This window comes from Lepidothrix coronata, unplaced genomic scaffold (genome assembly GCF_001604755.1).
Source record: "Lepidothrix coronata isolate B3197 unplaced genomic scaffold, Lepidothrix_coronata-1.0 Scaffold2, whole genome shotgun sequence".
Lineage (NCBI taxonomy): Eukaryota > Metazoa > Chordata > Aves > Passeriformes > Pipridae > Lepidothrix > Lepidothrix coronata.
The window spans coordinates 12,121,090-12,137,781 of NW_016690182.1; the positions used below are offsets into that span (position 1 = coordinate 12,121,090).

At 49.1% G+C, this 16,692-nt stretch overlaps 1 protein-coding gene across 1 annotated transcript; it reads right to left on the reverse strand.

Moving 5' to 3' along the window:
• Window positions 1-9,206: 9,206 nt before the first annotated feature.
• TBX22 (T-box 22) lies at window positions 9,207-16,320 on the reverse strand. The gene is made up of 8 exons (XM_017814678.1): window positions 16,101-16,320; window positions 15,885-16,002; window positions 15,443-15,544; window positions 15,055-15,229; window positions 14,676-14,840; window positions 14,384-14,448; window positions 14,220-14,305; window positions 9,207-11,405 (listed from the first exon to the last, which is right to left on the reverse strand). The coding sequence occupies exons 1-8, from the start codon at window positions 16,234-16,236 to the stop codon at window positions 10,795-10,797; spliced, it is 1,458 nt and encodes a 485-aa protein (XP_017670167.1). The 5' UTR covers window positions 16,237-16,320; the 3' UTR covers window positions 9,207-10,794.
• Window positions 16,321-16,692: the final 372 nt, after the last annotated feature.

Here is a 16,692-nt window from a genome sequence, read left to right on the forward strand (position 1 = left end):
TATTTTTGGTACAGCCTAGAAAGCTCCAGGTCTTATTCCCATCTGTGCCGGGGGAAATCCCCACCCATCATCTCAAATTCTGCTCTGCCCGCACCTTGGGGGTGAGGAGAACCTTCCCAGCCCCTTCCTCCCAAAATAATGATAAATGACAGCTCCTCACAATTGGAGCTGCTGCTCCTCGCCAAGGGGGAGGGTGGGAAGGGGCTTCTCCCCCCAGAAGCTGATTGACAGGTGGGGTCAGGGTGGGGGGAGCGTTTGCTGGACCCTGTCAGATCCCAGGGAGCTGCTGACAGCTCCCACCACACTTCACTTCCTTCCCTCCCCGGCCAGATTTGTGCTGCCATGCAGAGGGAGGGAGATAAACTCTGCTCTAAGAGCAGCCTGGAGTGAAAAAGCCACCCCAAAACAACAATGTGCTTCTTTAGATGTAATTGTTTTATTCTGCAGGTGATGTCTAGGTGGGTTGGATTTCTCTGGAGGGACAATTAGTGAGGATTCCCAACACTCTGAAATATTAGAGCAACGTTGTTGGGACCTTCCATTCCTCAAGCTGCAGTAAAACATGTTCATGAGCAGGTGATTAGCAACCAGCTCAGAAATTTGATTATTGACCAGGAGAGGCAATATTGGGATATTCCTGGTGTGGGATTGGAATGTTCCTGGTGTGGGATGAGTCTCCTGCAGCTGCTGGGCTGGTGGTGGCAGAGGAACACTGTGAGCAGCTCTTGGTTTCTCATCCAAGTGTGATTTAGAGATGCCAGAAGGACATGGACACTGTGCACAGCCTCCAGCTGCTTCCAGAGCAGCAGAAATCCCTTGGGAATGCACTCCATGGGTGTATATGTTACATATTATAGACAGCTTGGTGTCAACATGCTGTGATGGAAAGAGCAGAAGAGCTTCCTGAAGGAGATTCACCAGGGGATTCATGGAGCTGCTGCCTTTGGGACTGTCCTGCTGTTGGCAGCAAGAGTCAAACAAGAAGTTGATTTTAAATTAATAACTCACAGTAGTCAGAGGGTTGAATCTTCTACTAGTTTGGTGAATTAGGAGATGAAATAATGTGACATGTTCAGATCAACTCCTCCTTGGTGGAGGAGTTTCTTCCAAGCCTGCCCCAGGTGATTTGTACTTCCACGCTGGAGGAATTGCCAGCATCGCTGTGTTTGAGCTCAGTTCTGCTCACACTGGGGGTGATTTTGGGCAGTTCTGACCATCTGCAGTTCAGGAGCACCAGGAAAAGGAAAGGTTCCAGGGAGACCTGAGAGCCCCTTCCAGGGCCTAAAGGGGCTCCAGGAGAGCTGAAGAGGAACTTGGGACAAGAGCCTGGAGGGACAGGCTAAGGGGGAATGGCTTCCCACTGCCAGAGGGCAGGGTTAGATGGGATATTGGGAAGGAATTCTTCCCTGTGAGGGTGGGGAGGCCCTGGCACAGGTTGCCCAGAGAAGCTGTGGCTGCCCCATCCCTGGAATTGTCCAAGGCCAGGTCGGAGCAACCTGGGTTAGTGAAGAGGGCAGGGGGTGGAAACAGATAAGCTTTAAGGTCCCTGCCAACCCAACCCATCCTGAGGTTTTGGTGTCCAGGGAGCAGCACGGGGTAAAATCCCGTGGGTTGTGTTGGGAGCACTGGAAAAACAGCACAAATTAGGAACAAGCTGTTTCTTTACACTCCTGAGGCACTGACGGTGCCGGGCTGGACATGGAGGGACACACATGAAACAAATTACCAAATTGCAGCTCTGCCCCCCCTACCCCCTCCTCGGCCCCCCCGGGCTCTCCCCATCCCGGGATCGATTTGCAGACACATGTCAGGAGCCGGCTCCGCAGCCCCGGCATTTCCCGGCGGAGCCGGGCAGGGGTGTCGCCTTGCAAGGAAAACACGGGGCAGGTGCAGGCGCTGGGAATGGAGCCCCTCGGAACGAACAACCTGAGAGAATTTGATTTAGCTCGACTCATCGATCGGTGCAAACAAGCAGAAGTATGTTGGGTTGGGATGATTAAATATGATCAAGCCTCTCTTTTTTTTTTTTTCTTTTTTTTTATTGAAAGTGGTGAAAAATTCCAAAGGCATGAGCGAGGAATTAATGTGCAGCTTATAAACACGCTGCGGGGAAAGGCAGGGGGAAGCAAACAAGATTTATCTCCAAATGTCCCAGGAAGCCAAGGAATTCGCTGCTATAAACACAGGAATTGGAACTGGCCACATGAAACAAAGCTCCGCCTCCAGTGGCACCTGGGGACAGCAAGATGGGAGTAATTCCTCCCTAATGAAGATATTGAGATGTGTCCGAGGCTTTCTGCTGCCTGGGAAAAGGGAGATGAAGTTCCAGAGGGGCTCTGCTGGAGGAGAAACCCCCTGTTTCAAGCAAACCCTTTGCTGTGTTATCTGTTTAATGTGTTGCACACCATTTGTGGCATAAACATTTCCAGTTCATTTTCATTTCATATCGTTGGAGAATCATAAAGACAGAGGGTTATTGGTCACAGCTGCAGCTATGTGGCAAATGCAAACTTGAAGAATTATTCTGTCAAAGAGACAGAGCCAGAGATTATTGTTTTTTTCCCTTACAGTCTTGCCAGCAGTTAAAGTAGGGATTTTATTAAAAATATTCACATAATTAAAATCTATAGTCTTGAAAGCCTTTAGAGGAACTGGAGTTAAAGCAAAATAACACATTTACATTCGGATGGTGTAGGTTTGTAACAATATAATATTGCCTTTGGTCAATAAATTAAATAGAAGGAGGTGTTTTAACTTAAGTCTTGTATTTTAAAACATAGGTGGCTTTGGTGATTGATGTAGCTGAGAAATTTCCTTCTGGGAAAAGGTAAATTTGGATCTAGAAATTCATCAGTGATGATCTGGGCAACTGGTGTGTCCTGAGAGGGAGAAATGACTTTTATTCCCCCCACGTGTGGTTTAACAGCCAGGGCCCAGCTTTTCAGCCGTTGTCCATCAGTGTGATGGATCATCCTTCCCTTCTCTCACTTCTCAAACCCCGGCTGGAACAGAGGATTTTCCCAAACCCAACAGCCGCCCAGTGCCGTTCCTGTTTTCTGCTCTTTTTTTCTTTTTAATTCCTTCTCTCCAGGCTTTGTCCAGTAATAAACAACTGTTCCAATCTGCTGCGCTGATCAAAAGAAATGTTTTAATCAGTCCCAGGCAGAATCTCATGCTATTATGTTATCACTGGAGCAAATCATCAAAAATACAAAACAAAAATATCGCTTTAATACGCTCCAGATCAGGAATGTCTTGAAGGAACTCGCCTTCCTCACAGGTGTGTCCTATTTTAAGAAGAAGGAGGAAGAATGGAAGCGCGGGGGCCACGTGGCTGTCGGGGCAGGAATGTCGGGATCAAAACTGACCAAGCTCAATTTCACCAAACAAAACACTTTCTCCAGCCCAGGGGATGTTTTCATTATTTTTTTTTTTTAAGCTGACAAATTACCTGAAAATCTGCTCTCTGTGTTTTCACCTGCTGAGGAGCAAATCCAGGGGGAGAGCCGTGGGACACCGACCATCCCTGCTATCTCCGAGCCACGGCTCTGGCGGGGGATGCAACTCCAAGGAGCCCCAGAAGATTTGGATACAATTTCCCACTGAGACTCTGAGCTGGGTCTGGATCTGATGTGGGGTGATGGGAGATGCCAGTGGATGCAGGAGCATCCCTGTACCACAAACCTGAGGCAGGATGGACAACAGAGGTATCTCCTCCGAAAAATTTTGGCTTGGGCAGAGCTGGATCTCATTCCCATCCTTTGCTCTGTTCTGTGTCCAGGAGACCTACCCAGTGAAATTCCTTCTTTTTATGGCTCATTATGGCTCCTGGATCCAGATGCAGGAATGATACTCAAAACCAATTTAGAAATAAGTGGTCTGTCGGTCATTTGGGAAGCTCCAGTTTGGAGCAGGGTGCTCTGGCTGTCTCACCAGCCAGACCTGGCAACCACCCTGCTTGGATCAGGAGCTGACATGATGCATTCCCAGACGGGCTGTTTGTACATGCTGCACTAAGGAAATCCTGACTCTTCACAGGATCCTCAAAATGGGGGGAAGAGCTGGTCAGAGGAAAGAGATCCTCACTGGCACATGTGGCTCAAACACCTCCCAAACCCATTTCATGGACTAATGGAATGGTTTTAGTCGGAAGGGACATTAAAGCTCATCCGATTTCAACCCCAGCCATGGGCAGGGACACCTTCTGCTATCCCAGGTTGCTCCAAGCCCTGTCCAGCCTGGCCTTGGACACTTCCAGGGATGGGGTAGCCACAGCTTCTCTGGGCAACCTGTGCCAGGGCCTCCCCATCCTCACAGGGAAGGATTTCTTCCTAATTCTTTGACCAATAATTTGACTAAAAACCATCTCAGGAAGTGGGGACATCAGCTTGGGAAAGAGGGATGGCACCAAGGGTGAAGCACCTGGACCTGTTCAAACCCAGGTGAGCTCTGCCCTGTCCTCTCCTTCCCATCACATCCCTCAAGAGCTTCTCATTTGCAATTCCGAGGTCCAGCACAACAAGTGTCAGCCTGGCCAAAGCTCAAAGGCTTTGGAAATGTTGGGGTTTGTTTGAGCTGGGAATGGAGTTTGGGGCTGTACTTTACTTTGATTTGATTTAATCTCGAAAATCTCCAGGATACAGAGTTGTATTTCTTCTACCAGCCTAAATTCTCAGATTCTGGTAGTTTTGAGAAGCAAAGCAAAGGAGGCTGATGTTATCCATTAGAAGAGCCCAGATAGAGACATTATCCTGCTTTTATGAAAGCCAAAGGCCAAATTCATATTTATTTGAGCTGCAGCAGGATCTGGCTTATGTCCTGGACATTACAACATACTGTTTCAATCTATTTTTATTAGCAATATCGATAACGTTGGGAGAAATACGATACAGGAAATAGCTTATCAACTTCGATTAATTTTACAGTGAGACTTTTAACGAAGATAAAAGAAGAATTCAGCAAAGTGCTGAACCTAAAATTGTTGTTGGTGGATGGAGATGTGAGGTACCTGCACATCCTGAGCGGGGCAGCTGGATATTGAGCTGCCCCGTTTTTATCTCCACGGAAGAAAAATACTAATCAAATTTTATGAAGACCTTTAGTTCTCCTGTTTAAGTTTGTAAACACTTTCAGACATAGCGATTTGCTGCGAGAAACGCAGGTATTGTAAACTTCAATTAAGTCTGTTTATTGTGCACAGACCGTGGTTGTAAAGCCCATGGTAAATATTCATAGCGAAAGACACGTGAAATGCTTTTGCTGCAGGGAGAAAAAAACGCTAATTCCAGCCCCAAAATCTCAAGTCCTGTGAGAGGATGGGGGCTGGACTCACTTGAAGGTGCCTTTGAGTATCCCCACAGCTTTGGAGACTCCACTCCTTGTGCTCCATTGCCTGATTTTAATTCTTAATACTAATTCACTGTATTTCTGCATGTGAACCATTTAGCACTTGAAATGTTGATCTATATCTGCATTTATGATCTTTTTAAAGTTTAAAATGGCAGGAGGACTTCGTGGTGCCACTATGGATAAACCAGTCCAGCCTCCTGGATTGCTCCATCTTGTCCTGGTGTTGAAGACACCGATGAAACAAAATCCCACCCTCAAAATTGACCAAACTGCCTTAAACACACAGTGTGTTTAAAGCAATGTAGGATGGAAGTTGATGGTTAAAACCACCGAGTACTTGGGTACAGCACTCAGTGATCACTTGCCCACAGTGAGGTGGGCACAGCCAGGGCAGAATCGTGGTTCAAATCCACCCAAACCTGACTAAAAAAGAGTTTGTTTGCTGTTTCCAGGCTGCTGGTCCATGGAGAAGCGAGGCAGCAGCCTGCTCCAATGGACCAGTGGCCAGAGCTGAAGGCGCCATCCATCCTCAGAGCATCATGTGAGTAATTGCAAGGGTAACTCCAAGTCACCACACAAGTCCATGACTCTTTTCCTCTCCTTAGAGCCCGTTTATTTGCAGGCCTGACTGGAAGCAGATGGACCTGTCAGGGCCGGCTCAGGCAGGTGAGTGGAGGGTGGATGAGCTGCTAAGTGCTCCCAGCTGCTGGGCAGGGCCCAGAGGAAATTGTTGGAGCTGGGACCCAGCTCTGAGGTGAGATCTGGAGCCAGTGCCAAGAAGGAAAAAGTGAATTTCTCCAAAAAGCCATTCTCTAAAACCTGAAAGAGCAAGACTTTTGAAATAAGAGAAAATGTCTGAAAATATCTGAAAAAAAGCATCTAATATATCCTCAGACTTCAGAGAGCCAGAAGCCATCCTCAGCCCCTGCCCCCATCTCTGCTTTTGTTCAGGATCTGCCTCCTTAGACAGCAAGTATTATTTTTCCAGGGCTTTCTCCATTATCACTGGTGTTTCCTTCTCCAAAAAGGTCTTGACTTCTACTCACTGGTTTGTGTCATTTGATTTATAAGCTCAAGGGGTCCTTCTCAAAACCTGGACTCCTTCTTGTACTTAATTGCTACAATAAACTGAAATCTTTGTGCTTTAGGAGAAACAATCTGGGAGGAAATTGTTTGATGTATGGAAGTAGACAGCAGGCCCTTCTTGGGAATGTCACTGAAGGGACACGGTGGAGAAGTGGGTTTATAAATAACTGCAAAATTCAGGAACTCCACGAACTCAGGGAGAGCAGAGCTCTATTAAGCATGAACAGCTTGTAGGGCAATACCCAACATCTGCAAAAGTCCTCACAGCCAGTGGAATTCCCAACGGCCCCAACTGCTGTATCCACTGGCTTTAGCTCCCTGGGATCAGAGTGAGTCCCATGGAAAGGGACGCCTGGAGCTTGCATCCCATAATGCAAATAAACCAGTCAAAGAAACAGTGATTAACAAGCCAAAGGTTTTATTCACATTGCAAGGAAGGTGGTTTTCGTTTTCCTTTTTGAAATTATTGTGTAAAAAGTAACTCTTGGTGGTTTACATGTGTTTTTCCCAGTGCTTGGTGGCTGGAGCACCAGTGGAGCATGGAGTGGGCACAGATGGAATTGCTGCATGGTCCAAGCAATGCCACAGCTCCAGTGCCTCCAAATGACACAGCAATAAAGAAAATTATAAAATTCCTTCAGTGTGTAAATGTCAAGGAATGGGGCATTACTTGTGGCACTGCAAAACATGATCCCAGCCACCACGTGCTTGGAGCACAACTCTGTAGGAGCTGGAGGATGCACCCCCTGCACCCAGAATCCAAAATCCATCCAGGGCTTGGAGAGCTGCCACAGATAATTTTACAATTATCTGTACCTCTTCTGTAGCTTTCTGAACCGTTTTCCCAAAGAGTCACCACAGATTTTGTGTATCTTTGGGACAACCAGGCACCCAAAACTAAGAGGAAAGGACACGTAAATATTGCAGACTCATCTGGTTCCAATAGTGTGTGTTTACATATTAATGTGCAATACAAATTTGTAAACATGAGCTTTTGAAACGTTTGTAGGAACCGATACCGGCCTTTTCCCTTTCTGCAGCTTTATTGGAACAACATGTCCCCGGGCCCAGCCACACATGGACATCGTTTCCACACTGGATGCATTTCAAATGGTCTGGGTGCTTATTTGTTCTGCTCTATCTTGCCATCCAATCCTCGTTTGCTTTGCATAATTGTGATACAAATTATCATCTAATTACAGCCCAAACCTCAGCAGATCGAATGCAAACCGAGGCGCTTCGATCGGGAAAAGCGACATCCGACGCTCCCTCCACGCCTTTGGCTCCCCCTCGATGGATGTATTAAATTTGCGTGAAACTGGAGAGTAAAACTGCACTTTGATTAGAAACGTTATTGCTGGGGGATTTTTGTCTCCTTGGATTTTAAATCAACCCCCCGTGACTGAGCACTGAGTCCATCCCACATCCCGGCGCCGAGTACGGACGTGACACCCTTGGTACGACCAGTTCTATTTGCTGAGTGCTATAAATGGGGTCAGATATTCCCAAATAACTTCCAGCTCCTCTTGGGAAAGGTCAAATGACTAATAGCTGAGCTTGTTTAGCAAGTTTAATCCCTAAAAAAACCCCTTTGATTACTTCCCCCCATTCCCATTTAAAAATAGCACCATAACACTGGGTAACTGGGAACTTTGAAATTGCCACAAGTTTTCAAATAACGTTTGTGGGAGGAAATACAAAGCAGCACATGCGTAATTGTATTTACAGGCACATGGTCCTGCTGTAAATATCACCCTTGGTTCCCCCAAGCTGCACGTTTAATAACTAATATTTATTATTCTGTCTTACTCTCTCAAGTTCTGCCACTCGCCTCCCAGCAGTGGCTGTTTTACAAAGCACCCTGAGAATGTAGTGTGGACATTACCTGCTGGTTTGGGCACAGTTTTTTCTCAAATAGGTAAAATCATCCATGTTAAAGTGTGAGCCATTCAGCTGAATCATCGCTGTGGGTGTGGAAAATATGGGTCAGGAAGCCTTGGCTGGTCTGAGGTGACCACAGTGGCACAGGACAGAGAGCTACAACTGCCTGAAAACACCACCAACATCCTTCTCATTAGTTGCAGTGATTTTTGGAAGTATAAACCCAGGAGATAAAGGCAAAGGGAATGGAAATAAACCTCAGATAACCTGGATCAGACAGTGCCTCTGAAGCCACGATGGCCTTTTGTATGGACAAATTGATATTTATGGGTTTGCCTGAAGAGCATCCAAACTGTGGCACCCATGGGACACGCTCATACCTTGCAGGGAGCAGGCTCTGGGTGTGTTTTCCAAGCTGCTGTGATGAGGGAGGGTGGCAAACCCTGTGATCCCACGGGACCCACGAAGGCGCCTCGAAACCCAACCCAATTCCACTGGAATCAGCAGAGCATCGTTCTTGGTGGAGCAAATCACCACACTAAAAATATCCATTCAACTCATTATCAGCCACGTTTTTAACCAGCCACTGATTTACTGGGTTACAGCTCATGGCCAGCAACTCTGGAATATCTTACGCAACTGCAAGGATTTGGAAAATTGGAAGTTCTCCGTTGCACAAATCCATGACTGAGCTGGAAGAGCCTTCCAGAGTACAACCACATGTTGGGGCTGGGAGGTGGTCACTCAGCCCATGGGGAGCTGGACACAGTCTGTCCGGGGCCAGCAGTGGATTTGCCATGGGAATTCAGTCACCACCAAAGATGAGAGATGGCTTGGAAATAAGAACTCCCAAAGGAAAACAGAAGGTTCTTCTTTTTTTTTTTTTTTTTTAATAAAAACAGTGAGATAAACTGCTAAGAAACAGCGTGAGAAAGCAGGTTTGTTCATTTTTACAGTTGTACAGACCATTTAGCACAGCCCACTATTTCATACTGGTATCACTGGGGGCTCTATGAACACCCAAAGCAGGAAAACCAGGGAAAATGACGCTGTCTGAATTTTAGCAAAGTCTCATGAAAGTCAAAGCGTGACTTTTTGTTATTTTAACAGCTTTTGATATTGCTTGTTCTGTTCTTAATTTGTTGTCTGTTATGAATGAAAATAAAAGCAAAACTCTGATATCAGTTTTGAGTCTTAAACCTGCACCTAATCCCTCTATAATATTGTGTTTGTAAATACAGGATTAATCCCAAAATGTGGCTGGTCCCTGTCAAGCATTATTTTCCAATCTCTGCCACATATCAAGTAATAAATTTGACTTTACGTAGAGACTGAACAATGATCAAATAAAGAATAAAAACCTGTGTCCTGATTTATTGTGAGTTATACTGTGCCCTTGAGAGCTGCAGATTATTTACAGGAATAACAAGAATATCCACAGGTTACAATAAAACAAACAGGACTTTTGGAAGGAACTGAAAATCTCATGTTCCGGGGCCTGTGGAGTTGTAACTCTCCATAAAGGATCTGTGTTCTCCATGGGACTAAGCCAGGAGCATCCTTTCCCCTTCCCTTGGACACAGGCTCATGGATGCGATCCCAGGTGGATCTTCTGGGGCTGAGAGCACCGGGTAGGAAAAGTGTCCTGCAGGGCTCCTGGAGGTGTTTCATCCCACACAGCTCTCCGAGGTAGATCCTCCAGGTCCCCCAGCATGGATCAATTTTGCCGTGGAAGGGATGTGTGACCCTCATCCCTGTTGTTCCCACCCCGCTGCTGGAGGGCATGGCCTGGAGAGGCTCTTGAGCACCCTCCACCTTCTCCCCACGTGGTAGGAGCACATCCATCTTTCATCCTGCCTTTCTTTACCCTGGCAGCAGACACTTGAATTTACATCCCCACGGGATCCTGGAGAAAAGGCACTTTCATGTCATTAATTAGGACCCATTAGAACCAAGGGAACTTGAGAGTCGGTTCCTTTGCTGACTCCAGGTCTTGGATAGTCCCTTTGAAATTAAAGATAAAACTGGAGTAGGTGAGCAGCAGCTCCCCAGGGGTAAAACTGGAGTGAGTGAGCAGCAGCTCCTCAGGACTCTGAGCTGATTAAAGGCAAGCGAGAGAGAGAAAACATATTTGTAGAAATACAGATGCCTCCAGTCCCACTTGAGAGTGCAATTATCAACAAGGTGACTGTACAGTTTGCTCTCAACCTACAACCGTGACATAAACAGGATCAAAAGGGATCACTTGGCTGTGGGTCATCTCAGACTGTCCATGCTCCAAGATCTTGCACCCTTCCGAATCCTCTACCCTCCCAACACCACGACACATCTGCCCACAAAAGAAAGGGTTAAAAGCCTGGACATCCCTCTCCTGTACCACGAAGTGTTTCAGAGTCAATAACTAAAAAAGTTCGTGGGTATGAAAGGAAGGAAGGACTTGCTTTACATATCAATGCTTCGGAATATTCTGTGATTCCACTAAAGGCAGTGGTTAACTGTGGGGTGCCAGCTGGAGTGGTGACATCTGCCCTCGCTCAGAGCGGCCGGGACGCTGTCACTCCCTTTGAAATGGCCTCCTGCATTCATCAGTCTGGATGGCACAGAGAAGTTATAACCATACAGGCCATATGGAGGATGTAAAGAACAATTAAGTGCTTCCCGAGCAATGGGACTTGATGGGAAAATGTTTCCAGATGCATGTAATCCATACAGCATTTGACCAGCAGAGCCGGGCACTTGCAGGCACTGAGTGTTTAAGTCTTCGGCTTTGGCGCTTTTCAGGTTGGTTACGCCGAGGGAGGACAGTTTGGGCACATCCACCGTGAAGTGGGGTAAGAGGTGTGGGTTGGTGCCTCCCAGCTTTTTGTGGCTCGGAAAGATGAGAGACTGTTGTCTTAAGAAGCTCGTAGGGCAGATCTTGTAGTAGAGGGGCACGCTGAGGTTGGGCAGGAAGGTCTCGGGGCACGACACACCGATGTTGCTCCCTGGCAGGTGGAACGTGGGAGGGGAGCACGAGGGAGAGAGCAGGGGGTTCAGAGGAGAGGGGGTCCCACCACTGGAGGTCACCGGGGAAGAGCTGGAGCTCCCACCTGAAAAGGAAAACAGAAATCATCCAGGCTGGGCTGGCTGGTGTCCGCAACCAAGGAACCCTTGGGTGTCCACAGCCAAGGAACCCTCTGAGGACTCCTGCTCCCACTCCACGTCTCCCTGCTGCCAGTGTCCATCCAAGCACAAACTCACTCCAAAAACCAGCTCCTGGAAAACAGGAAGATCTATCCATAAATTATTTGTTGATGTTACTCGGCACTACTTCAAGAACAATATTCACACGTGGCTAATCCCATTCCATGGACTGGGACCACTGTGAAGTCCAGTTCCACGCACCTGATGGGTCCGTACCTGGCTGTGCAACTGATAACCTTCCCCTCTTACACACACCATGGCTATTTCAGCTTCCCTATTTTTCACGCAAATTCCAGACAGCTTTTCCCCCTTGGATATAAGAACAAAAAAGCATATTCAGCCTGATGGAGAATTTTCTGTACCTTCCTGCTCACAGGAATTGACTCATTTCACTTGGCTTCCCAAGCAATTTGAAATATAGCCCTGAATGCTATCGGTGTCTCCAGAAACTTAAACCCACATGTCATTTTAACATCCCCCTTTCTGAAAGGGATGAATGACCACTTTCAGAATTCGGTAGAAAAGCAACACCAAGGAGCAAAGCTGAGGCAGGGATGAGATGGCTGCTCTGAGGTGGGAATGGTGCTCCGGGGCAGCCAGTTCTGGTGCTACACAGATGTTGGTTTGATCTCCTGCCGGTAAGGAGCTGTGTGTCTGTCCACTGCACAGTCATTACCAAATCCTTCCATAGGGTTTCTTTTTCTCCCCCTTTGTTTCAATTTCTTACCAGAGTGACTGGGAAAGGAAAGAAGGGAATGTGGATCCATTTGTGCTACGTGTCTTCCCCTATTTACGCTGAATTCCAAGCGATGCACTGCCTGGATGTGATCTGATCGGAATTTATGCGCAACCAGCGACCCGGAATCGGCTGTAAAACCCCACCACTGTAAAATCAAACTGACATCTAAGGTTTAGCAAACCTTAAAAGACCTTAAAAAAAAAAAAAACCACAAAGATTTTGGACGTGGTGCAAATTAATTTCCTCTCCCAGATCAGCACCCAGGCTCAGGAATCCAGGGAGGTTTTGTGCCCTGAGGATCTCACCCTTCCCGGCTGATGTCAGTGGGGCTTCAGCCCGGACACCAGCAGGGCAGGATCCAGTCCTTTCCCAATATACACATCCTGATACCTTCCAGGAATCAGGGACTTTGGATTATGGAGAATAATGTGACTGAGTCGATATTTGTGAGTGGGAGGCAGTGACTGAATCCCTACGTGGTTGGATCCAGCAGAGCAAACCAGGAGTAGGATTTGCTTTACAGTATCCTAAGCAATATCACCCAACTTCCAGGACAAATCTGGGATTGGGGATTGCAGCAGAGAGGACAGAACAGCTCAATGAGCAGATGTTTTCTGCCCTTTCTGTTATGTTTAAAAATCAGAAGTTTATGGCCAATTCTTTCTTTAGGACATTGATTGTAATTTCATTTAATTTGTCTCCTGGTTATAGAGCTTTGGGATTTCTATTTTTCGGCTTTTCTTCAGAAATATAATTTTAGCATTAACAGAATTGGAGATTTTGTTATATTTATATCAGTCCAGGAATCTGACCCTGAAAAAAAATACCAATACATGAAGAAAAATACCAATTACATTAAGACAAGCATAAAAAAAAAAAATTTAGAATTTCCAGGTAGCCCAAATATTTTAACATATGTACAATAATATTTTGGCATCTTTTAGCATTGCAGTTGCTGTCGCCTCATTCCCCACTGCAGCTCCTCCACCAGTTCCTCTCCCCAGTGCTGACAAACGGGTTCAAAAGGGGCTTTTTGAATAAAATATTTTGTAGATATAAAATTTTTATTATTGTTATTATTACTATTATTATTATAGTCGTTAACGTTAATAATAAAATTACTAATAATAATAATAATAATGATAATTTTAAAAATCTAATTCTCTTTATAATTGATAAACCTTTTAATTTCTCCCTAGTCTGATTTTTTTGTGTCCCCTTTTCTTCGCCTGCAGAACATGAATTTTTCCCGTGATTTTTTGCACAGTTCCCTGCAGACACAGATGACTTGGTGTGTCCCAAGACTTAAAAGACTTCCTAACCTAAACGAGACTTAAACCGGCGACTTTAAACCCAAGCTGGAGCCTCCAGCGTGCAAACAAGCTGTTAGATTTTTTTTTTTCCTTCGGCGCTATGAATAATCAATTTTCAAATATTACTTCCAAAAGTCATTTTACGGGAAAGGGCTGTAAGGGACCGGTGTGCGCTTGCCAGGGTGAGAGAGAACATTTTCCCTTAAAACTTCCCCTTCTTCCCTGCGTTTCTGTGGGACTGCTGCATCCTAATAACAGATAATTTTCTTTTCTGTTGCATAACGCGTTTGTCGGCTCAGAAGCCGCCGCTGCAGAAGACACCGGCCGTCACTATTCCCACGTTTTTAGCTGCTATTCCTAAACCGGTTGGAAGCAATTAGTGGAACAGGATCAAAGCCGTAACAACCCGACTCCAAATTAGCCTCCTGCACACTCACAGATTTTTTTCTGCCCATCTCACTCTGATTTCAGCCGGGAGCTGGGGCAGCGCCGTCATCCTGCTCTTCCCTCTCCTCTCAACGATTTGCACAGGAATTTCGTCCAAACCCGCGCGGTATTAAATCCCCAAACGGCGAATGGTTCCTTTTCTGGGCCCACCGCGTCATCCGGGTGGTTTGAGCCCCGCGAGGAGCCCCGAGCCCGCGGGAGAGACAATGGACAGGACTTACCGTGGCTGTCTGCGCCGAAAGCCTTGAAATCCAGGGCGAGGGGCGACCGCCACGGGTAGGAATCCAGGAGCCCATCCAGGACCCCCCTGCGGGGGGACAGCGGGGTGAAGGCGGTGGGACCGGGGGCTCGGCGGGGCGGGCGGCGCAGCAGCCCCGGCTCTTACCTGTTCCTGCCGGGGTCCCGAAAACCTTTGGCGAAGGGATTCCTGTCGATCTTCAGCTTCGTGATCTGGAGGGTGGGAGCGAAAGGGGCTGTTGGGGCGCGGGGTGAGGAGGGACCGGCCATCGGGGCTCTCCGTACCCCTTGTTCCCGTCCCGTCGGGGCTCTCCATCCCCACAACCCCCGGGTACCGTCGCAGCTCTCCATCCCCTCGGCCGGTTCTCTGTACCTTCGGGGCTCTCCATCCCCCGGATTCCCCGTCCAGTCGGGGCTCTCCGCCCCCCGATCCCCTGTACCTGCTGGTTCTGGTAGGCCGTCACGGTGGTGAACTCGGTCTCCTGGAAGGAGAAGGTCTGCACCCCCTCGGCCGGCAGCGACTGGATCTGCGCTAGATCGAAGCGAGAATCCTGGGCGATAATGTGGACGCGGGGCTTGTACTTGTGCATGGACTGCAGGATGATCTGTGCGGGGTGAGAGGCGGCTGAGACCCCCCGGAGGGAGAAGGGCAGGAAGAAAACCCGAGGCGAGAAGTCGGTGAGACCCAGCCCTCAGACCCGGGGCAGGAGGGATCGGCCCCCCACCTTCCCAGCGCTGCCCCTCGGGGTGATGTTCTGCCCCGCCGGGGGGATGCTCTGCCCCAGCCCGCCCCCCTCGTCGGGGCTGCCCCACACCTACGTGCCCCTTGTCGTCCATCTCGTTGTTGGTGAGCTTCACCCGGTCGAAGCTGATGATTTGTCTCATCCAGGTCTCCCCCGAGCAGGGGGAGTCGGGGTGGATGTAGAGCCGCGGGGTGATGCACGAGTGGTCCGTGTTCCCCGCCACCATCCACTGCGAGCTGTGATAGACGTACCTGGCCCGGGCCGGGCGCGGTCAGGCGGCGGAGGGCCCGTCCCCACCTGCCCCCACACCCAGGCACACCTATAGAACCTATAGGTGCGTGCGGGGCCCCCGTGCGACCCAGCGTGGCACATTCGGCCCCGGCCGGGCCGGAGCGCAGACCGCGGACAGCCGGGCAGGGGGGGACCCGCGTGGGTGTGGGAGGTCCCCGCCCGTCCCTTCTTACCTGTATCTTTTGGAGTCCACCGGGACGACGTCGATGGCGATGTAATATTGCTGCAGCGGATCCAGCCCCTTCACCTTCACCCGCACCGACGGGAACATCCTCCTGCGGGCACAGGGAAGGGGCTGAGCAAGAGCTGCCGCTTACGGGCCGAAAAGGGGCTGGAAAACTATAAACGGGCATCGGCAGGGGGAAAAAAATCGAACTCAACGAAAATAGGGGAAAGGGGGCAAACGAAGAAAAATAGCCCAACAGAACAGAAAAACCCCAAACGACAAAACAAAACAGAAAAAAAACAAACAAACAAACAAGAAACAACAACCCCCCGCACCCCTAAAAAAAAAAGAATATGGGGGGGAAAAAAGAAAGAAAATAAAAGATAACGGAAAAGCAAAGCCCGAGCGAGGCGGCGGGGGGCGGTCAGGGCGGGCCGAGGGCTCAGTACCTGCCGGCCTTGGTGATGATCATCTCGGTACCGATGTCGTGGAACCTCCTCCAGAGCTCGGAGCCCTGCAGCTCCACCTGCACCCCGGCCGGCCGCGCCTCGGCCTTGGGCCGCTTCTCTGCGGGGAACACAAAGGGGAGGGGGCTGCTCGGGAGGCTGCGGGGGCAGAGGGGCGGCCCTCGCCCCCCGCCGCCCCGGGGTCCCGCCGGTACCGACCCTCCTCGGGGGCTCTGCGGGCCGAGCGGCAGCCGGGGCCGGGCTCCTCATCGCGCCCCTCCGGCACCTTCCTCTTGGCCGAGCGGCCCACCAGGGCTTCCACCGAGAAGGCGTGAGCCCGGGAGCTGAGCGCCATCCCCCCCGGGCTGCCGGGGGTCCCCCCGGGCCGCAGCGGGGCTCAGGCGGGCGGCGGCGGCTCCATCCCGGCCCGCACCCAGCGCCCCTCGCCCGGCCGCCGCACCGCTCCCGTCGGGGGGCAGCGGCCACCGCCAGATCCTCTTGCATCCAACTGAGTCAATAGACGGCTGCAGCCTCCTCTGTTTGTTTTGGAAACTGGTGGGAGCATAAGAAACATTGAGTGACATTTCATGGGAGTAACGGGGGGGGGAGGGAAGGGGAGGGAGGAGAGAGCGGGAGGGCTGTGGGGGGAGAGGGGGAAGAGGAGCCGGCCCCGTCTAGGATCAATAAAAGAGTTACTGTTCTCCATTAAATTGTAAAACTCAAAGAAATTTGACATAATTGCACACTAGGGGCCACTTTTCCAACAAAAGTGCAAATAACGTTTAACCAGAAACAGCGTAAAAGGGAAAAA

What these genes read in the sequence shown, in the direction of transcription:
- TBX22 (XM_017814678.1), bottom strand. Translation starts at nt 16,236, where the DNA reads ATGGCGCTCAGCTCCCGGGCTCACGCCTTCTCGGTGGAAGCCCTGGTG. An exon ending in ATCATCACCAAGGCCGGCAG is followed by an intron (nt 15,545 to 15,884) that starts GTACTGAGCCCT and finishes CTGTGCCCGCAG; the next exon opens with GAGGATGTTCCCGTCGGTGC. An exon ending in CGGGACCCCGGCAGGAACAG is followed by an intron (nt 14,306 to 14,383) that starts GTAAGAGCCGGG and finishes GTCCCCCCGCAG; the next exon opens with GGGGGTCCTGGATGGGCTCC.